Consider the following 23,499-nt stretch of genomic DNA (forward strand, 5'->3'; position numbering starts at 1 on the left):
CTGCTCCTGCACCGCATACGCACCGCAACACGCACCGCATACGCACTGCAGACGGAGTATGTGTGAAACGGGCGTAAGATTGTTGATTGACAGCAGCGTTTCAACACAGACCCGCCCTGAGCGAGCTGACATCAGTCCGCCATTGTTGATACGCTGGAGCAGAATGGCGTCTAAGCGATTGTGGTGTTGTGTTGTTGGGTGTAATAACGAACACAGCAGTTATTTTGATGTTCCTAAATCCGAACCGCTGAAGACCCAGTGGCTGCTGAGTTTTGTTTTAGAAGGGAATATTCCCCCCGATCAACGTCAATGTTTGCGTGAATCATTTCTCAGCAGACTGCTTTATAAACGAGCGTCAGTATAAAGCAGGTTTTGCTAATAAGCTGCTCTTGAAAAAAGGATTGTGTTCCTGCTGCACCTCAGGAAGATGTGAGTGTAATGTTTTATTAACCTTTATATTAATCTTTGCAAATCGCTTGCATGCTTCACGATGAATGAGGCTAAAGTTTACAGGGTAAGTTACATTACGGCATGCTTTCTGTGTATGACGTTCTCAATATAATTCATAATCCCACGTTTATAATGAACAACGCGTTATGGTTGTTATTACAAACTGTGTACTCCGGTGATAAAGTTAACGTGGTAACACTACACTAAGCTTACTTTTGTACATGGGTTATAACGGTGTCTGTTACTGATTAAGAAGTAATGTAAAAAAAAATCTTATAACATAACATCAATCTGTCAATGAACTAACATATACATCAGTAAACACATAGCAACTACGCTACTCTGCCAGTACAAAGACAGATCAAAGTGACATGACGTTAACCAACCATTCAGAAACGTCCTGTTCGAACTTCGATGGGTTCGTCATCTGTTCCTGGTCCGACTCCGCTTCAAAATGATAAGGTTGCTCAGATGTTTCCTCAGAGACTCCCATTGCCATTATTTCTCGAAAATATACCCTCAAATGTTGTCAAGGCAACACTCCACGTGTGTTGTGGTGTTGTGTCGGGTCGAACCGAACGCCCCACAGAGCAGAGGGGGCGGGTGAGCAAAGCTCATTATCATTTAAAGTCACATACACTGAAATGACTTGCTGAAAACTGAGCTGGTTTTGACCTGGTAAAATTAGTGTTTTCTTACAATACTAATGAGAATTTTTAATTAAAGTATATTACAAACTTTTCATTTAGACACTAAAGAATCATATTAACTTGTACAAAAATGTCATTCTATGACCCCTTTAAGAAAACAACTATTCATATTATAAATGTCATTAGATTTTGAATTAGAATTTTCAATTCTTCAACTGATTGTAAAAAGTATGTATTAAACTCATTTGCCATAGCGGCACTACTAGTTATGATATTACCATTAATGCTAAGTTCTGTAATCCTTTTATTTTTATTAGATTCGTTAGTCATATTATTTAAATGCTTCCATAATAAATTACTGTTACCTTTAGCATTATCAATTAGTTGTGTATAGTATGTAGCTTTTGCTTTACGAAGCTCAAGTACAATTTTATTTCTTAGACTTTTGTAATTCATAAAATCAGTATTAAGTTTTGTGCGTAATGATATTTTTAAAGCCAAATCTCTCTTTTTCATAAGTTTATGTATTTCATTATTAATCCAAGGTACAGTTAATTTTTTTTTGTCTAGATTTTATTTGCTTTGTAAATTTTTGTGTTATTCCTGTAATAGCTGTTGTCATGGCATTACAGCACTCCTCTACATCCTCTAGAGCCGTAATCTGTTCCCAGTTTATATTATAAAATTCCCTTTCAAATTGTACAATTTTAGATTTTGGGATAATGTTTTTTATTTTTTCACAGTCAGGTTTACCAAAATACTGCAAAGTTTTCTAGTCAATTTCCTAACAGTTAGGATCATGTTATGGTCCGAAAGTCCTGTAATAAGATTATAAGTCCGTGTTATACGTTCAGACTTATTAGTAAGTGTAAGATCAATAAGGGTCCTAGTCTGTCGAGTTATCCTTGTAGGTCCTACAATCATTTGTTGATAATTTAATTTTGTAAAGGATTTTGTAAAGGTGGATCTCAAATAGGTGGATCTCGAACACGAGATGATGAAATAGAACAATAGGTTACTGTCGTAACCCCGGTAGTGGAGAGATCCACCAGCTTTGCCCCGCTTGCCGCACGAGAAGCGAATATACTTACTGATGTACAGTAGCGCATTCAAGCTATATATGCCCACGGGTAAGGGGTGGGGCCTTACTGGGTATTGGCAGAGCACTTATGCTTCTGTAGAGACCGTCAGGTACGGATGTCCTTCCCATAGGTGGATCTCTCCACTCGATGTTTCAGAGAACCGGGGTTACGACAGTAACCTATTGTTTTCAACATGGATTTCTCATTACAGTATCACTGTGAATATTATAATGATTTGTTTGCAATGTAATCTACAAATGCATACACAAACAGATGTTCCTGCCATGTCTGAGCATGATGACGGCGTTGCTCTCTATTTGAGCGCGCTTGTCGTGAGAGGAACAAAAACGAAATCAAAATCAATTTGAATCGTTCTGAACAGAAACGTTAATTTGAAATGACCATTAACCGGTTAATAACGTTATTTTATCGTTCTCTTTAATATTTAAATTTGGCAGTGACCAATAATGAATAGAGTAGTACAGCATGTGACGTTGATGGATCAAGCGTGAGTGAAATGCCCGCGCACCAGTCATCTATGAATCTACCGGTAACGCAAGTCAGTATAGAGCGCGCATTTTCGCGCATTTTCATTTTCAAGTACATTTCTTTCCCCACTGAGGTCTACAATGAAAGCGCAGGTATTGGAGGACATTATTTTCGTGCGTTTAAATAAATAGTACGGACTTTAAGCTCAAATAGTCTGATTTAGGCTACTTTGTGGATTTCGTTTAAGCCTATACAAGTAGGTTACTAGCATCTATCAAACATTTTTCCTATAGTCTTTCAGATTGCCAATACAGGTCAATGTTTTCTATATAGAAGGTTGATGCTTCGTATTAAATGGTATGTTATATTGCATTAAATGATCAAGCTTTATTAGCTGACTGTATTTAATTATGTGATGCAAGGACGTGTTGTGCAGTGTTTGCTTTGAAAATACCAGTTGACAGTGCATTAAAAGAGCAATGGTTATCCAGTTTATTTATCTTTATTCATGCAATTTTTAAAACAAGTCGTGTTGAAAAAAAAGTTATGTACAAAGAATGTTATCACTCTTCTGAAAAGAATAGGCATATAGAGGGCCACTTTCCGCTCCATTAAAACAGGTCAATATTTGTCCCGCTGTTTATGCTTTGTAATTAATGCATGTATTTCTGTTGTGATTTTAAAAATGTTATGAAATAAATATTCAAGTTTAATTATCATGCGTTATATTATTATTGAGTGAAAATAAGTCTTTATTTATACATATTTGTTTAAAGTATAGGCTAAATTACGTTATTAACCGTTATTTTTTCAAATCAAACCGTTTTCGGAACAGTAATGTTTAATGAGGAACCAAAAAACGGAAACGTTAAAATATCGATTCTGCTCGGATTGAAACCGATTGATATTTTTGTCCGTTTTTAAGCCCTGGTTTTTTTATATAAATTACATTTAAAAGTAGACATTCCAAGCTTTATAAAGAGATATCTCTCGTGTCTGTGAGGCAAATATTCTTTGAGTTCTGAGGTCATTTTCAGATGAATTTCAGAATGGACTTCACAGGGAGACTGACAGGAGAATGTGCATCCTGTTTGTTTTCTTTATTTAGCAAAAAGCACAACATTTAGTTTTTATTTTGAGTGAACATAAATAAAAGTAGACACTTTAAGGTTTGTAAAGACATATCATTCATGTCTGTGAGGCCAAAAATGACTGAGTATTTTAAGTTTTACAAGATCATGATGAAAAATCAAGCAAAACGCGCAGGCACATGAAAATGACAGACACCGTGTATAAATGATTATATTTCAACAACGAATTGGGGGAAAAAACGTTTATAATTAGATTTAGAAGTTATTGCAAAAACTGCCTAATGTGAAGTTTACATGTTTGCGTACTATGTTATTTGATTGTTGATTATTATATCTAAAAATAAATAGCAACTGAATTTAGGCTAATAGTTTGGGCTCTGTTGTTAACCTTTAATATTAATGTGCAAGTAAGGGCTCCCTATATACTTTACAGCAATATCTTCAATAAATGTTTAGTTATAATTTAATTAATTTAAGGACAGACACTTTTTTTTTCAGTAAACCACTGTTTAATAAAAATAAATAAAAATAAATTTTGTAAAACTGCTGTACCGAACTGTGACTTCAAATCCGAGGTACGTACCGAACCGCCAGTTTTGTGTACCGTTACATCCCTATTCGGTATACTTACCTTCCATAACGACTGTGTTCCCAAACAGCAGACATCTGCCACGGGAAGCAAGATAACATGACCGTGCATATTGCGTTTCGTCTGCACGCTCTGATGTCATTTCACGAGTTTGCACTTACATATAATTTATAGAGAGTAATTTAATGCGTATTTGGCATGCTGTCCGGGGGGAGGGCTTCGAGCTCGGAATTAGGCCCGAACCCAGAGTACCCCCCATATATGTAAATGGTTTAGAGTAAAAAGTGTGGAGAAGGGGTGGTGGAGGGTTGCCGATAACTGTCAACAAACGGAGGTAGGGCTGCTGCGTATCTATGGGCTGCTGAGTGCTCTCCACCTGTGTCAATTATCTGAACGTGCTTCTCCCGAACCTTGTTAATAAAACATAATTTATTATATAGGAAAATGATTATATACAGTGGCTTCTCCTACTTTTCTTAATCAGTTTATCAGGAAATGATGATTCCCTTTCGTTCAGTCACTACGACGTACGTTAGTGACTAACGAATGGGGGTTTCGCTTAGAAGCCAATCATCTTCGAGAATTCAACAGCGCCCAAAGGCAGTGCCAATGCCATGGGCATGCGGAATTTGCATGCGTAACTCCGCCCCACCTCGTGGGTATATAAGGAAGTACGCTGGCAACATCGCATTATGTTTCTGCTTTGGAGCCAAGAGGATCTCTTCACTCCTTCAAGCCTGATCTGAGTCTTCGACAGCTTTTCGAGACGAGCAGCTTTCCAGAGGCGTTGGTGTTACGGCGCGTTCCAGTGATCATCATACTGCCTGCCTGCTGATCTGCGCAGTGGTCCGCTAGACAGCTGGTGTGTGGTCCCTGGGCGCTTCGGCGTTCTCTGGAAGCTTCCTCTCCTAAAAGAGCTTACACGTGACGCGTCCTTTTCAGGATGTCTCGTCCGTGTACTTCTGGGTGTGGCCGGTTGTTATCTCCCTCTGATGGGCACAAACACTGTCTGATATGTTTGGGCTTTCAGCATGCTCAGACAGCGTTTGTGGATGAGTCATGTTCCCACTGCGGGAACATGACCATCGCGGTGTTGCGGTCAAGACTCCATGACCTTCGTAATGAAGTGAGAGTCCCCTCTACCACACCCCGATCTACTGAGTCCCAGAGGCCCAGTACTTCGGCTGGTGGTCAGGGTGACCTGACGGTTACGGTGTGGAACAAAGCCCCGACGCTCATGCCTCGGGCCACACCCCCGTCTTGCACACTGCAACCCGCGAGTGTCCAGACGCAGATCGCGGGGCCGGCTCCTGCCCCCTCGCGCATCTCGTTTGGCGCTCCGGAGGAAGATGCGATGTCGCTGTCGCGATGGCAGCTAAAGGGTACACTGGGGTCCCCCCAGTTGAACGTTCTGTTGCGATGCAACTGTGTCCTCAGAGCGCTTCAACCTGGCGCGGTGATCCTAAGCACCCCTCCAAAGCCTGTCGATTCACATCAACCTTGGTGGCGAAATCGCACAGAGCCGCGGGGCAGGCTGCCGCTTCGTTGCATGCCATGGCGATCCTTCAGGTCTACCAGGCCAGGATCCTCAAGGACATGCACGAGGGTGGAGTTGATCCGGGGCTCTAAAATGAGCTGCGTGCCGCCACCGACCTCGCTCTCCGGGCGACGAAGGTGACCGCACGCTCCCTGGGTCAAGTGATGTCTACAAATGTGGTCCAGGAGCGTCACCTGTGGCTGAACCTGGCCGATATGCGGGACACCGAGCGGACCCGGTTCCTCGATGCCCCCATATCCCAGGCCGGCCTCTTCGGCGGGGCGGTTGAGGACTAAACGCCAGGCCAAGCGGCGCTCCTGAGACGGACGGCTCAGGGATGGGAAATTCTTTCGAGGAGATAGTAGCAGGACCACTCCTTCCCCCGGTGGAGGGCCGGGGGAGAATCCTTTGTTCAGCTGCTGGCCCCCGGGTCAGCAGCACCCTATTTTGGTCAAAGAAAGAATTAACACTCCCATCCCTGAGCCCACAGAGTCCGGTGATGACGGTGCGCGCCACCCACGGGTCCCGCCACTCGCATCCCACTCTGTCGCCAGCCTCCTGGCAGAGCAGACCCCAGTGGAACGTGCGTCCTTCCCTGGTCTCCTCTGTCAGGACGCAGCAGTCAACCGTGCCCCCGCACCGGGACGCCCCTCAGCCTCCCATGTCCGGGCCGGTGACGCTGCATCGCTGCAAACCCACACCGGGTACGTCTGTACTCCGTATGACCCCGTTGGCACAGTTTCTGGGAGTCTGGCTTCAGCTTCCAGGGCTGTCCCGCTGGGTCGAGCGGACCATCAGGCGCGGCTACGCGATTCAGTTCGCGCAGGTTCCTCCCTGCTTCCGGGGAGTCCGTTCCACCATGATCGGGGCCAATGCCCCCGTCATGCGAGCGGAGATTGCCACCCTACTGGCGAAGGGTGCGATCGAACCTGTCCCTCCAGCCGAGATGAATTCCGGGTTTTACAGCCCGTACTTCATTGTACCCAAAAAGACCGGTGGGTTATGACCGATCCTGGACCTGCGCGTCTTGAACCGTTACCTTCACCGGTTTCCGTTCAAGATGTTGACAGCGAAACGCCTTTTCAAATGCGTTCATCCAGACGATTGGTTTGCAGCGATCGACCTGAAGGATGCCTACTTCCATGTCTCCATTCTACCTCAACACAGACTGTTCCTACGGTTTGCTTTCGAGGGGCGGGCATATCAGTACGCAGTTCTACCATTCGGGCTATCTCTGTCCCCTCGCGTCTTTACGAAGATTGCCGAGGCAGCCCTTGCGCCCCTTCGGCAGCACGGGGTTCGCATCCTGAACTACCTCGACGACTGGCTCATACTGGGTCACTCTCGAGAGCAGGTTTGCGGACACAGAGATTTGGTGCTCCATCACCTAGCCCGTCTGGGCCTTCGGGTCAACTGGGAGAAGAGCAAACTTTGCCCCGCGCAGAGGATCTCTTTTCTCGGTATGGATATCGACTCGGTCGCCATGTGCGCGCAGCTTTCGAGCGAGCGCGCGCAGTCTCTGCTGACTTCCCTTCGTCAAATCGAGGGCAAGAGTGCGGTTCCACTGAAACTATTTCAGAGGCTCCTGGGGCATATGGCATCTGCAGCCGCGGTGACGCCGCTCGGATTGCTTCATATGAGACCGCTTCAGCACTGGCTACGCGATCGAGTCCCGAGATGGGCATGACGGTCTGGCTCGGGCCTGCTTACAGACTCTCACCCCGTGGTCGAACCTCAGTTTTCTACGGACCGGAGTGTCCTTAGAACGAGTTTCCAGGCATGTTGTTGTATCAACAGATGCATCATCCACGGGCTGGGGTGCCATGTGCAATGGACAAGCAGCCGCGGGCTCCTGGATAGGACCCCAGCACCTTCTGCATGTCAATTGCCTTGAGTTACTGGCAGTACGGTTCGCCCTGCACCGCTTCCGAGCGTTGCTGAGGGGTCAACATGTACTAGTCAGGACAGACAACACGGCCGTAGTAGCGTACATCAACCACCAGGGCGGTCTACGCTCCCGCCGTATGTCTCAACTTTCCCGCCATCTCGTTTTGTGGAGTCAGAAGCACCTGAGGTCCCTTCGTGCTGTCCACATCCCCGGAGACCTGAACTGTGCAGCCGACGAGCTCTCACGGATTCAGCCTCTCCCCGGAGAGTGGAGACTCCACCCCCAGACGGTCCAGCTGATATGGGAACGGTTCGGCTACGCACAGGTAGATCTGTTTGCCTCCCAGGACTCTTCCCATTGCTCCCTGTATTATTCCCTGACCAAGGGCACCCTTGGCACGGATGCACTGGCGCACAGCTGGCCGCCAGGGCTATGCAAGTATGCGTTTCCTCCAGTGAGCCTTCTTGCACGGGTACTGTGCAAGATCAGGGAGGACAAGGAGCAGGTCATGTTGGTCGCCCCGTATTGGCACGGCCAGATCTGGTTCCCAGAACTTATACTCCTTGCGACAGCCCCTCCCTGGCCTATTCCTCTGAGACCGGACCTCCTCACTCAGAGACGGGGCACCTTTTGGCACCCGCGTCCAGCGTTCTGGAAGCTCCACGTGTGGCTTCTGGACGGGACGCGGCAGGTTTGAGTAGTCTTCCACCTGCGGTGGTCGCTACCATCACTTCCGCTAGAGCTGAGTCTACGCGACGTCTCTATGCGTTGAAGTGGAACCTCTTCGTCACATGGTGTTCTTCCCGCCAAGAAGACCCCTGGAAATGCCCGATCGGGTCCGTGCTATCGTTTCTCCAGGAGGGGGTGGAGCGAAGGCTGTCTCCTTCCACCCTTAAAGTGTATGTGGCCGCAATATCTGCCTACCACGATCTCCTGGGAGACAAAAAGGTAAGTCAGCACGACCTGATCATCAGGTTCCTGAGGGGGGCGAGGAGACTGAATCCTCCTCGCTCTCCTCTCGTTCCCTCTTGGGACCTCTCAGTAGTCTTAAGTGCTCTGCAGAGGCCTCCCTTTGAGCCTTTGCGGTCGGCTGAGATTAAGTTCTTGTCTATGAAGACGGCTCTGCTGACCGCATTGGCCTCGCTTAAGAGGGTCGGGGACCTGCAAGCATTTTCGGTTGACGAAGCGTGCCTTGAGTTCGGGCCGGCTAACTCTCACGTGATCCTGAGACCCCGGCCCGGATATGTGCCCAAGGTTCCCACCACTCCGTTCCGAGATCAGGTGGTGAACCTGCAAGCGCTGCCTTTGGAGGAGGCAGACCCAGCCTTGGCATTGCTCTGTCCAGGACGCGCTCTCCGCGCCTATGTAGACAGTACGCGATGTTTCAGGACCTCAGACCAGCTCTTTGTCTGTTATGGTGGAGAGCGGAAGGGAAGTGCTCTCTCAAAGCAGAGGTTGTCTCACTGGATAGTGGACACCATTGTTTTGGCTTACCAGCAGCAAGGTCGACCATGTCCCCTTGGTGTGAGGGCACACTCCACCCGGAGTGTGGCCTCCTCTTGGGCTCTAGCGCATGGCGCCTCGCTAACAGACATCTGCAGAGCTGCAGGCTGGGCGACACCCAACACATTCGCCAGATTCTACAATCTCCGAGTGGAGCCAGTGTCCGACTATGTACTCGCCCCTACGGGTGGCCGGTAATGGGCCAGGCTCAGGTGTCTTCGCTTACTCGCCATTCCACTCCAAGGACTGGATACGTGCGATATTTTCCCTCAGGTGAGCTCCCCGAGAGCCCTGAGCTCCTCCAGCACTGCTCACGCCGACATCAGTTCAGTCTGCCCTTTCGAGCCCAGACCCTCATGTCCGGCCAGGTGCTCCGTGTGCATGGTTCCCCTCCGGCGACCCCCACACGAGTATTTCCACCGTAAGCCTCCTCAGCGAGCAGGTGTCTTTCCCTTGGCAAGTCCCTGCCACCCCTAGGGTTAAAAATCCACCTTCGGCTGGTACCCTAGAGATCTTCCATATGCAGCCCTTAGCGGGTCATATGTGTGTTCTTAAGCCCTCCCTACGGTAGGCATCTTGGCATTCCCTCTCTGGGATATGCTTCCCAGTGTACCTTGGTAATCCTGTGATAAGTGGGAGTCCTTCGTCCGTACTAGTCTTACGACAGGGTACTCACACTTACGCAGGGCACTGGACGACAGCTGAGTGGCGTTGTTGTATTGGAACCCCCATTCGTTAGTCACTAACGTACGTCGTAGTGACTGAACGAAAGGGAACGTCTCGGTTACGTATGTAACCCTCGTTCCCTGAGGAGGGAACGGAGACGTACGTTTCCTTTGCCACATCAGCTGTGCTGCCTGGAACGCGGAGTTCAGTCTTGGCTCCTGCAGCAGTAACATAATGCGATGTTGCCAGCGTACTTCCTTATATACCCACGAGGTGGGGCGGAGTTACGCATGCAAATTCCGCATGCCCATGGCATTGGCACTGCCATTGGGCGCTGTTGAATTCTCGAAGATGATTGGCTTCTAAGCGAAACCCCCATTCGTTAGTCACTAACGTACGTCTCCGTTCCCTCCTCAGGGAACGAGGGTTACATACGTAACCGAGACGTTTTCTTCTCTTCAACTCACACATTTTTATGTGATATTTCAATTCTGTGCATTAGTTAAATTCACAACTTTGGATGGAAGACCAAAATAAAAAATAAAAAAAACATTCTAGCAATGACCACCAAACTTGGGTTTGACTTTCGGACTGTTCTGACTTGGGTTGCTGTTTCTTTTCTTACCAATCTGACCTATGGTTTTCGTAAAACCGGACGAATTCAACAGATCCCATAGACTTTCACCGAGGAAATGAGCCAAGACTGTTCAAACTCCAACTATCAAAATGTAAAATCTATCTAGCCTAGCAACTAGCCTAGCAACTAGCCTAGAACATGCTAGCAGCATGCTAGTAATGTGTTAAACATGTTAGCACTTAGCAGCATATTAGCAAAGTGCTAAATCAACTAGCAACTTGGTAAAAACAGGCTAACGTGTTAACTTGCTAGCAACATGTTACATTGCAAGTTAACATTCTATTTGCCTGTTAAAACATGTTAGCAATGTGCTAGAACATGTTAACAACATTTTATATTGACTTAATAAAATGTTAAGTAAAACCTTCAAACTCCAAGGTTTTTAAAGTTATTACAAAATTTCAGACAAGGTTTTGTCAAGCCAACATTAAAGTTTGTCATCAAACTTCACTCTAGTTTTAGCAATGGAGCAATGGAAGACCAGAGCACATTTTATATGATCTGGGTCTCCTTCCTTCACTTTCTAGAGCAGAGTTACTAACAATGAGTTTGATCAGGCCCATGTGAGTATGCTATTTGTGTATATTAGCCTAATATTTAATTGCTTGATTTCAAATTGAAATGTGCTGAATTGTCACACATTATTTTCCATTTTAACAATTGCCTGCTGACTTTTGGATGAATCATGTAGCTATTTGTCATTATATAGAATTCATTTTCAACAAAAGAGTTTATTTTTATAATAGAATATATGGCTACCATTAATATGGCCATATTGCTTCCATCAACCTGGATATTTGGTTAGAGCATATGGCATTATGTGCGCCTTATGCTGTGAGCTCTGATTTTGTTAATGTAGGTCCATATTATATGCATATCAAAAAATGCACACTGCAGAAATAGTAGAGGTATAGTATGATATTCTCAACATAGACTGTGACGATCAAGACCACAGTTCTGCCTATCAATGTGCAATAAGGAACATTGATTCATTAACATATGCATGAAAAAAGAGCTACACAGAGTCCTTTTCAGATCACTCTGGCTGTTTTCAGGACCCGTGCCCATTGTGTGATGATGCAAAAGAAGCGCTTGAGCCATATAAACACAGGGTAAGACAATCACTCTGTTCACAGTGTTCTCGTATTCATTTGATCACATCTGTTTAATGTGTTTGTGCCATTCACTGTTTCAGTTTGAGCTGCAGGAGGTTGATATCACCCTCCCGGAGAATAGAGTCTGGTTTGATAGATACAGGTATGACATCCCTGTCTTCCATTTAAATGGACAGTTTTTGATGATGCACCGTGTGAACTCAACACTCCTTGAAAGGCACCTGGATAAAGCCACTGCTACTGGACAATAATATATGGATATGTTATGCAATGTTTTCTCTTCATTTCAAATAAAGTTTTTCGACTTTAGTTGTACCTCTCTGATCGTAAAATGGCCTACCTTCTGGGCCTTTGTCTGCGGGGAATTGATTGATTGGCTGGTTGGATGGTTGTGGTTTGCTATTGGTGGATCTCATGTGAGTGACAGGTTGCCCCGCCCTTGTGTCAGTAAACACATCATCAGAGGCTGCGTTTAACTCCACTTTTAGACATACACTCACAAACTTCCCTAAGCTCTTCTCCTCCTCCTCCAATGCCACTTTGAAATGCATTCAACTTCGTCAATTGGACAAGGGAAATTTATTTGGACAGACCCTCGACCCCTTGATTTTGACAGAGGAAGTGAGTCTACTCAACATGTACTCTTCAGGCAGATCCATAGAACACAATGCTGTGAGTGCAAGAGTGAATCAAGAGTGCAAAACAGACAAACACACACACACTCACACAGACAAATGAATGCATGCCATTCCAAAAGCGAATTGTGTTTTTGTGTGTGTGTGTGTTTTTTTTGTCTGTTTTGCACTCTTGATGTTTTAGAGATTCATCCCTTCACTGTTGAGTCTTTTTTTCTGCATCCTGGCTGATTTGTAGATTGTATGCACAAAAAACTTTCATATTTTTTGCCAATATCCCATTCATTTCCTATGGGGGTCATTTTTGACCTGAAGGTCCTGAGTGTGACTATTTTTTTACGACCACTTAGACTTTTCAAATCCTGTCCCCAATTGTTTTGGGTGTTCATATACCAAGTACCAATAAAGTCACCAAGTTTCGGACCATTCCGATGAAGCTACGATATTTAACATATTTTATTTTAAAAAATTCGGGTCAGAAATGACCGAAGAGACCCAGAGGGTTAAACACATTTCAAGGGTTCCACCAGTACTAGGCCATAAGCAATGATGTACATCCGAGTGAATGAGACAGAGGGAGGGGAAGGCCGCCAAAAATTGGACCTAAATGCAGCCAAAGAAGAGATGTCACTCCAAGAAGGAGGGGAAGATATTTTATTCAAGATTACACTGCAAAAAAAGTGCATGGATAAGTCGTGTATAAAAAATACAGCAATATTTAACAAAAAAAAAGAGAATTGTCAAATTTGATTGCATGGTGACTTCATGTTAGGAGGTTTTATATACAGGGATTTAAGTGATTAATAATATCTAACCTGAAGAAAAAAAAACATGAAGTGCATCCTTATTTAAACACATGAGGAGAGTCCGCATGAAAGACCCCACGGCTGGTAGATCAACGTGCTACTACATTTCTCTATGAAATGGTAGAAAATTGAATTGAATGTGGGGTATTTTAACTGTGAAAAGATGATTGACAGGGCAGTTTAAACGGTGACAGAATGCACGTAACTAAGCACCAGAGTGGTTTGTTAAAGAGGATGAAGTAGTATGTCCCAAAGCTTGCCTACTATTCTGCTACATACTCAAAAGTATGAACTTTTTCTTCACAAAAAGTACATTTAGGGGCAGGGGTGTCCAATCCTGCTCCTGGAGATCTACCTTCCTGCAAAGTTCAGCTTCATCCCTGGTCAAACAAACCTGAAGCAACTAATTAAGATCTTCAGGAGCACTTGATAAATACATACATGTGTGTTGGATCAGGATTGGATCTGAACAGATCGGTACAAATAGTTAGATCTCCAGGAACAAGATTTAACATTATTTCATACCACTACTATGGCCGTTCATGTCGAGTGCGACGAACTGCTTCCCGTTTTGAGCTTCTCTCTTCCAGAAATGACTTGTAGGACTCCTGAGAGTCCCTGCGGCCATTGTTAATTGCTGCACGCCAGTTGGGTCTGTCAATTGCAAGTGCCTCCCAGTTGTCCAGGTTGATGGAGAAGGCCTGAAGATCCCTCTTAATGACATCTTTAAAACGTAGATGGGGGCGACCATAGCCACGTTTCCACCGCAGGAACTTTCCCCCGGAACTAGGAACTTTGGGGGGGGACTCAGTGTTTCGACCGCAGGAACCAGGGTCTAAATGAAGTTCCGGGTAAATATTTCCCCCTCCAAACGGCCCTGCTTGCGAGGTGGTACTTTTCCAAAGTTCGGGAACTTTCGGGGGTGGGGCTTGGGCGCTGAACATGCTGATTGGTTGACCTCTCGCAGCATTTTATTTCGACCGCCATTTTTAAAAGTCTTTTGCGAGGTGGGTTTTGCATTCAGTAAACATTTTGTTTGCAATGGAGTTCAACAAAAAATACGACTGATGGACTGACGACGAGGTTCAGGCTTTATTGAGTATATACGCGGAGGAGGACATCCAGCGAGAACTGGAAACGGCGACCCGCAATGAAAAGGTATACCTGAAGATATCGAGTCGGTTATGCGAGCTGGGCATTCTTCACACTGGAAAACAATGCAGAGAGAAGTTAAAGAAATTAAAACAAGATTACAAGAAATTAAAAGGATCATAACAACAGGAGCGGTTCCGACCGGCGTACCAACAAGTGGTATGACCGCCTGGACGCGTTGTTGGGACACAGACCGTCCTTTTCTGGTGCAGCGGTGACGAAAGACTCGGCTAGTGCGTTGTTGGAAACCATCCAGGAATCCGAGTGGGTTGAAGGTAAATATCTCATCTTGGTATCATCTATTAAACTCGTTGCAGTGTTTGAACATGTTGCAGTAACTTTTTTTCAACGTGCTTTTCCAGACGTAACGAGTGGCCCCAATGAATTGCAGGCAACGGAGACCAGCGTGTTTTCCCCCGCGGTTACCAGTAGCCCGCGTCCCGTGTCTCCAGCCGAAACGCACACACGCCAAGGTATAAAGCTGACAAAAATGTGTATATATTTAAAAACTGATTCGTAATCCTTAATGGTTTTGAGTAGTTTTGTTGTTTTGAATTGTAAACTTAAATTGCCCATGATAAAAATTGCACCCTGGGCATTGTTCAAGCTTGGCAAACAATTGTTCATTGTTTGTGGTGAAAACACTTTAAATAATTAATTGATGGTTTCTATTGTTTCATGGTTGCCTTGTGTATTAATTTCCATGTGTTTCTGTGCAATTTTTCTACTTAGGGAAAAGGAAAAGGGACTGTGACATTCTTGATGCACTGAGGGACATGGAGGATGCTAACCGGGCCGTCCTGCAGCATGGACAAGAACAGCGTGACCAATATATGCAGCTGTTACTGGAGAGCCAGGCCGAGGAGAGAGAGATGAGGAGGCAAGAGCTGGCATTCCACCAGTCAGAAGCGGAAGAAAACAGACTGCAGCAGAGGGACTTTCAGACCGGGTTTCTGTCTGTTCTTGGACAGTTTGTCCAGTCGTTGAAGAAGTAGCCACAACGACCAGCCGCTTGAATGAAGCATTTGCACTACCACATTTGTACTTTATATATTGCACAGCTCTTGGACAGGTTACTGGAAAATAAAAAATAAAATTATATTGTTGTTTTCACATTTTATATTTTCATTTTATTGTTCCAGTAATTTATTTGTCTTTGCGCACTTTTATTTAATTTATTTTAATTTTGTAAGAGCTAATCTGTTTAAAATAAAGTCAAATGTGTAAAATGTCACTGTGTCTTTTCATTTCTATGGTAATTTTAGCACTGATGGTAAAGTTTGAAGTGCCGGTTAGAAGTTAATTTTCAACACAAGCTATATTGTAAAGATGTAAACAACATGTAGAGACAAATACTGCTTGTTACCACATTCTAATTATATTAATATAGTGTAGGAAGCAAATAAAAGGGCTGCTGCTCGCAAGTCTTTCTGAATATGCACATAAACATATCTAGAAAACCCAAATATTATATTTTTAAATGTATAACTATGTGAATGTAGTATAATAACTTATAACCACAACTTAAGTGAAGCCATAAGTGTGGTCCTGCTTCATTTCAAATTTGAGGAAGACATCTCTAAAATTGTGCATTTAATGAAGCATATTGTAATACTAGTCATGTGATTTTTTTATTTTTTTGGAATGCTAAGAGATGTTATTGTGATAAGCATCTTATCTATAAAATAATTGCAGTCTAGTACCTAAACTTTCAACCGCTTAATTCAGTCTATTGTTTTCATTCAATTAACTTTTCACACATCTGTCATGAATGACTGAAACCTCATTATCCTTTTATAGAAAATCTTTTGTTTTGGAATTGAGCTATTACAACACATTCAGATTCTGGATTGCCCATCATCCCATTTTGCATTAAAATGGTCAAACCAGGTGAAAGTGCACGTTTAAATAAGCAGTGTTGATAATGTGTTTAACAACCTAATAAGTCACTTATGACGTTTTATATGTATGGCAAAGCCATGTAAAAAGAGCAATGATAAAAAATAGTCAAGTCAAGTCAAGTCAACTTTATTTATATAGCGCTTTTAACAATGTAGATTGTTTCAAAGCAGCTTTACAGTGTTAAACAGGAAAATAATGCAGCATAATTTTATTCAGCTGTATAGCCATTCTGGAAAAATTTCAAGTATCATACAGTGACAGTGTGGGCTTTAGATTAATAATTTGATCAGTAATTTAGTTTAAATGGTTAATTTAGTTTATTATTTAGATGTATTTCGATGTTTAGTTGAAAAATTTAGTGTCCCCAACTGAGCACGCCAAGCCAGAGGCAACAGTTGTAAAAAATACAACTTGGCTTTAGCTTCCTTATATACAAATATGTGTAATATTTATGTATTTGAACATTTCTATCATATAAACAGTCAGTCTACAATTCTGAGTCTGATACCTTGGTTATGTGTGTTGTCACAAGGACACATTAGCAGCAATCATTTTTAAAAGCATGTAATTCATGCTCTCTCTGCCCAAATGGGGGGTGACTGTTAACAGAATAATGTAAAACCAAAGTGTGATGCAGCAGTAAACTTTTTTTTATTAAATTCAAAAGGTACACTTTAAACAATGTACAACAGGTGTATAAAGCATAGAAAATGTCCATTGCAGCCTCTAAAGATTATTTTTCCCATAAAAAACAAAACAAAAAACACTCATCTCTATACTTGTGCCACTGAAGTTTACTACATTGTAGTCAAAAACTTCATTGGACCTGTACGTGCGTCGATACCCTCAGCTTCTACAGTGGATGACAGAGCTCCGTCAGGCTGGTTTAAAGTTTAAACCTCTGCGAAATGAATGGTGACGAGTTCAGAGAAGAATGGGTTAACTCGTCACCAGTCATTTCGCAGAGGTTATGCAGAACACAACATGCTATCACCAGGGACTTGACCTTGGGTGTACTGCAGTCATTTTGTTTTAGCAATGCCCTCCATCTGCCCTTCAGTCTGCCAAAAGCATTCTCAACCACCACCCTGGCTCTGCTTGTTTTCTGATTGTACACAAGTTGTTGGGGTGTCAGTCGTCCGTTGTCAGTGAAAGGTTTCATCAGCCAGCTCTTCAAAGGATAGGCTGCATCACCAAGGACATAGTACCCCACATCATGTCCACAAATGTTCTGTGTTACATCTGGTAGTAACAAACCCCTGTCCACAATGTCCCACAAGCCTGACAAACGCAGCACTCTGGCATCATGCAGGCTCCCTGGCGCTCCAACAAAAATATTCCAAAAGAGACCCCTTCCATCCACAACAGCCTGCAGAATGATCGAATGCCAGCCCTTTCGGTTGAAGTACTCTGTGTGGTACTCCTCTGGTCCAAGAATGGGGATGTGTTACCCATAAATTGCACCTACACACTGTGGCAACTCAAAATATGTCGCCATTTCTTTCAGCTTTTCAGTGTTTGGTAACTGAATAACTTCTTGCATGACTACCTTCTCAACAGATGAGCAGAAATCGTGTACACAGTGACACACAGTAGCAATTCCAACTCCAAATAAATGAGAGATGCTTCTGTACTCTGAGTTGGTTGCAAGTTTCCACAGTGCAATGGCAATTCTTTTTTGAATGGGTACACAATGTCGGTAGTTTGTATCATGTCTCTCCAGTTGAGGTTGCAAGCGACGACAGAGATACAGAAAAGTATCCTTAGACATCCAGAAATTCTTTATCCACTGTGCTTCGGTGAAAGTTGGAACCAAGCTGTCCCACCATTCCGTTGTTCTATTGTGTACCCAAACCGATGGCGAAACACGACGCATTCGATAGTAGTCGCATTTCTAAAACACACAAAGGTGGCAAAAAATAAGTTGATGCTATCTAAAATAACATTATTCACAACTCTGGTTTATTTTGATGTATTAGTTTCTTACCAGTCGTGCTCTTTCTGTCCGATGGCACGCGTTCGTCTCAGCCATCTCACGGTCAATGTCCGTAATAGCTGATAATAACATACGTTGTCTAATTTTAAATCTAGCTTTACGAGCTTTCACAATACGCTTTAGTGTCAGTGCTCGTCTCTTTTCCGCCGTTTTGTTAATTACCTCTGTTGTAAACCAATACATAACCAGCAAAAACAGCACTGCTTGCATCTCCTCCATACTTGTTATTGTTGCAGACAGTGTCGCGCAAAAGTGATTACTGTCTGTCTGTGACTGGGAGGAGCAGTCACGCGCATTCCCACGTCACCGTAATAATTTGCCTAATCTTCCCGGTACTTTAGACCGCGGTGGAAACGCAGGCAGTAGCAGATCTGGGGGAGAAAAAGTTCCTGGGAAAAAAGTTCCTGGTACAAATAGTTCAGGAAACGCGGCTCATGTTTGCAGGGGGCATTTGCCAGCTCGCCATACAGCAAGATTTTTGGGAGGCGGGTGTCCTTCATTCGATAAATATGTCCAGTCCAACGGAGGTGGCGTTCACGAAGGATGGTGTACAGGTCACTGGAACCAGTTCTCCCAAGTGTGACAAAGTTTGGCACATGGTCCTTCCTGCATACACCCAGTATGGAGCGGAGGCAGCGAAAATGGAAGGCGTTGAGGCGATGTTCGTGCCTCCTGTAAGTTGTCCATGTCTCACTTGCATATAGCAAGGTGCTAAGTACACATGCATGGTATACACAGACTTTGAGGAGCAATGAGAGGTTCTTGTGCCAGACACGCTTGCTCAATTTTCCTAACACCAATGATGCCCTCCCAATGCGCATGTCAAGCTCTACGTCAAGGTTATTGTTGTTTGATACTGTGGAACCCAGGTAGGTGAATTTGTCAACCACAGATAGAGGTGTGTTGTTAATGTATACTGTAGGGTTCAGGGTTGCAGGTTGCTTGGGCAAAGATAACTGTTTTTTTAAGACTGATCTGCAAACCAAACTCTAGACATGCAGCGGCAAAAGATGAGCAGAGTAATTGTAGATCTGCCTCTGAGTGGGCAACAAAGGCAGCATCATCAGCATAAAGCAGCTCACGTACCAGAACATGGCGTACTTTAGTCTTCGCCCGCAGTCTGGCCAGATTTAACAGCTTTCCTGAGCTGCGGGTGTGTAGCAGGATACCCGAGTCATCAGGGAAGGCACGGCGTAGTCCCTGCTTTACTCCACACCTTATCTGGAACTCTTCAGAACAAGTGCCTTCAGAGTGTACAGTTGCCTTCATGCCCTCATGAAACTCAGTGATCACCTTCAGTAACTTTGGAGGGCAGCCAAGTCTTTGTAGGATGAGGAAAAGTCCAGATCGACTAACGTAGTCAAAAGCCTTGGTCAAGTCTACAAACACCAAGAACAGAGGTTTATGCTGTTCAATAAACTTTTCCTGTAGTTGACGAACACAGAACACCATGTCTGCTATGGAGCGGCCAGCACGAAACCCACACTGGCTTTCAGGGAGGATACGGTCAGCAAGGATTTGTAGACGTGGTAGAATAGTGCGAGCAAATATCTTGCCAGCAAGACTGAGCAGAGATATTCCTCTGAAGTTGTTACAGTCTGCACGGTCCCCCTTGTTCTTATAGATGGTGATGATGTTGGCATCTCTAAGGACATCTGGGAGATATCCACTCTTCCAGTACATCACAACCAGATGATGTAGGACAGAGGCAAGAACATCACCGCCTGCCTTATAAGCCTCAGGGGGGAGGCCGTCAGCTCCGGGAGACTTGTTATTTTTTATTGCTTTAATTGCAGATTTGACTTCCTCAATGGTAATATCTGAATCCAGATCAGACATAGGGGGGAGCTCAGGAACAGCCGCAGTGTGTTGGCTGTGACAGGCTGAGCATAGAGAAGGCTATAGTGCTCTGCCCATCTCGCCAATTGAGATTCCAAATCAGTCAGAAGTTCACCTGATAGGGAACAGAGTGGAGAGGATTTTTTAGGGATTGGGCCCAAGGCTTCTTTCAGTCCTTCAAAGACTCCTCGAATGTTTCCAATGGATGCACTTGACTCAATACGGTCACACAGTGTGCTCCAGTAAGCCTGCATGGCTGTGCGAGTGACCCGCTGGACATTGCGGCATGCCTGCTTCAAAACTGCCTTATTTGAGCGAGTGTTATGCTGCAGGTAGGACAGTCTGGCTGAGCGCTTAGAGTTAATTTCAGGTAGGAGCAGGCTGGCATGGGCATGCGCAGTGAGGAGAGGCGCGAGGAGATGGGCACAGGTTTTTCCACTGAGGACAGTAGCCTGTTTTGGATTGCAAAACCAACACCGTGCATTGGTCAGTCACCGTCTGGGTATCCATTCCAGAATAAAGTATAGTTTTTTTCCCGGACAGAACCAACACTGGTCAGCCAGGTTTCACTCAGGGCAGCGATGGAGATGTTAAGTCGGAGTAGTTCTGCATCAATCAGGGCAAGATTTAACATTATTTCATAGGCCCTTTAATACACCATATATATATATATATTTATTTTTTGACCACCAGCCACTTTTTTTTCTCCTTTTCTCAGGCAACATTAAGCCTGTTCACGTGCTTGTCCGGCTTTTTTTGTGTTGTAAATATAATTTATTCTGAAGAAATATTCTCAACAGTGTTCAATCAGCTTTGACATATTTAAATCTGCTTATCTTTGATATTTTTACCTTTTATAAAGGGCATGTTTTTCCATAATCTTATTAAATATAGGCTATGCTTCTGCTTTCAGTTTATATTCTTAAATTTGATCTATAAATTAAATTAGAATAAAAGACACTGTAGGGCTATTACCAATCAGATTAAATAATTTACACTGAAAAATTACAGCTGCATTAAAAAATGTTATGAGATTGTTTTAAATATTTTTGAATATACAAATAAGAAAAGTTGGAAAGAATGTTTAAACATGAAAGTAAACCACCAGTAGGTGGCAGCAGGTGACCGTTTTAATGAGTGAGTCATTGAGTCGATTCGTTCAAACGGCTGATTCATTCAAGAATGAGGCAGTCGTTTATGAATGTTAGGTCATTGAATCTTTTATACAAACGATTCATTCAAAGCGCTGAATCATTCAGTAGCATTGATTTCTCCTCGAGAGGCTGCGTGAGCATCAACAGCGCAACATTGTTAAGTCAGTTTATTATACATTAGGCTATATATTATTATTCACTATCGATCGCCACTTACGCTAAATTAATGCAGAATCATTCTTGCATTTTGTTGATTCCCAAATTTTTGGTTATTGATGTTTTAACCTGTCTGGTAAAATTATCTTTCACTTGCCCCTTCAAAAATCCACTTGTCCCAAAAACATGTTCTTTAACTTGTATGAATACACATTTAAGTGCTGTCAAGTTATTAACGAAATCAATATAAGTAATAATAACTCTTGGACTTCCGGCTTAGCTAAGCATGGAGTAGGACGCATTGAGCCTCGCTCCTACAGAGTTTTTTTTCTCCATTATTTTAAGCACGATTTGCTCACTTTTGGTAGCTTATACGTTTTTCTAAACCTGTTTTGAACAAGAATTATTTGATTTTCGGTGATTGCAATGCCACCCAAGATCAATAAAAGCGCAAACGCCTCTCAGCCGCACCTGCGGCCTGTTGCCAACGCTGCATCCCCGCCTCGTGGTGAAACCTCGCCGTCGCTAGAGACCACGCTGGCAGATGCCAATGTTACTGCTCTCAGGACTGAACTTCTCTGCGCCCTTCGTGAAGAAATTCCAGCAATATTTAAAGCCGAACTTCACGCAGCGTTAGGTGACAACCTCTCCTCGATTAAATCTGAGCTGCTAGCACTGAAAACTGACCTTTCCTCCAATATTTCCGCTATGCAGCAAAACTATACCGGACTCAAGGACACCGTGTCAGAGATGGAGCAGTCCCTCTCCACTTGCACCGATGACATAGCCACTCTTCGTACTAAGGTGGAGTACATGTCTGGAGAACTGGTTAAATTGGAGAGCAAATGTGATGATTTGGAATCTAGGTCACGCCGTGACAATGTCCGTATTGTCGGGGTGCCGGAGGATACTCCAAATAATTTATCTACAGAGTATGTGTCAAAACTCTTGATGGAGGCATTCACACTAGAGAAAGAACCGCTTGTGGATCGTGCTCACCGGACCCTGGCTCCCAAACCTAAGCCGGGCGAACGTCCGCGCGCGATAGTGGCAAGGCTCCACTATTATACAGACTGTGCGAATATCCTCAAGAAAGCCAGGGAGCTACAGCAGATTAAACTACACAACATGACCATATCCGTCTTCCCTGACTACACCGCTAAAACAGCACGAGCTCGCGCAGCTTTCAACGAGGTTCGACGCCAGCTACGGGACATCGAAGGAGTCCGGTTCAGCATCCTCCATCCAGCCAAGTTACGCATCACATACGAGGGAGTGCAGCGCGACTTCACTTCACCAGCTGACGCTAAGGCGTTTATTAGCAAAATTACAAAATAGACTAATTATAGATCGAGGGTTGCATATTGTTTATTTACAAACTTGGTTGGTCCAACACGACTATGTTGGTGAGTGTAATCATAACTTTCTGTTTTGTTTAACTCAGTTTGTACCGCACTACCAGTGAGTGTAGGGGGTTATTTTATTTTGTATACGTGCCTTAAAATTACACGCGTGTCTTGCAATTTTCTTTCTATTGTTAAATAGCTCTGTAGGAGCTTTCTTTATAGGTTATGGTTAGCTATATAGTCGTAAGCGTTTTCTTTTTTCTTGCTCCGCTTAGGAGCTTGCACTGCTGTCTCTGTCGTTTGGGGATGGGGAAATTTGCGGTGCGGGTGCGGGTGGGGGGAAGGTGGGAAGAGGACGTGGTCCAATGTTCTGTTAAGTTCATTTCACTTTTCATGTTTGTTCACATCTATGTCTGTTTCATTTTGTTTGTGTGTCAGCACTTTTTTCCCTTTTCTTTTTATGGGGGTGGGAGGAACGACCTGTTTAAATGTGTAGCCTACTTCCAAACTAAAGTCTGTTAGCTATGGCCAGCACTCAAGGTCAAAAATGTGATGATTCGAGTGGTATTCGATTTTTGAGTTGGAATGTGAAAGGCTTAAATAGCCCCACTAAGCGGTCCAAAATATTTTCACACTTAAAGCGCCTGAAGAGTGATGTAATATTTTTACAGGAGACCCATTTGCGCGACAGGGACCATGTTAGACTCAGATGTCCATGGGTGGGAAACGTGTTCCATTCGACGTTTAATTCTAGAGCCAGAGGGGTAGCTATTCTGATCAATAAAAGAGTTCAGTTTATTCCTTCAAAGATAGTGG

The 23,499-nt window shown here is 44.0% G+C and overlaps 1 protein-coding gene across 1 annotated transcript in view; it reads left to right on the forward strand.

The window, feature by feature from the left end:
* The window catches only part of cUnh5orf63 (chromosome Un C5orf63 homolog), a 29,653-nt gene extending 12,715 nt beyond the window's left edge, over positions 1–16,938 (forward strand). Inside the window, exons 3-5 of the mRNA XM_079805374.1 lie at positions 11,638–11,694; positions 11,778–14,763; positions 15,023–16,938. Coding sequence (XP_079661500.1) covers positions 11,638–11,694; positions 11,778–11,948 — 228 coding nt within the window. The 3' untranslated portion in view covers positions 11,949–14,763; positions 15,023–16,938. The remainder of the gene's footprint in view (positions 1–11,637; positions 11,695–11,777; positions 14,764–15,022) is intronic.
* Positions 16,939–23,499: the final 6,561 nt, after the last annotated feature.

This window comes from Gobio gobio (assembly GCF_949357685.1).
Source record: "Gobio gobio genome assembly, chromosome: 22".
NCBI lineage: Eukaryota > Metazoa > Chordata > Actinopteri > Cypriniformes > Gobionidae > Gobio > Gobio gobio.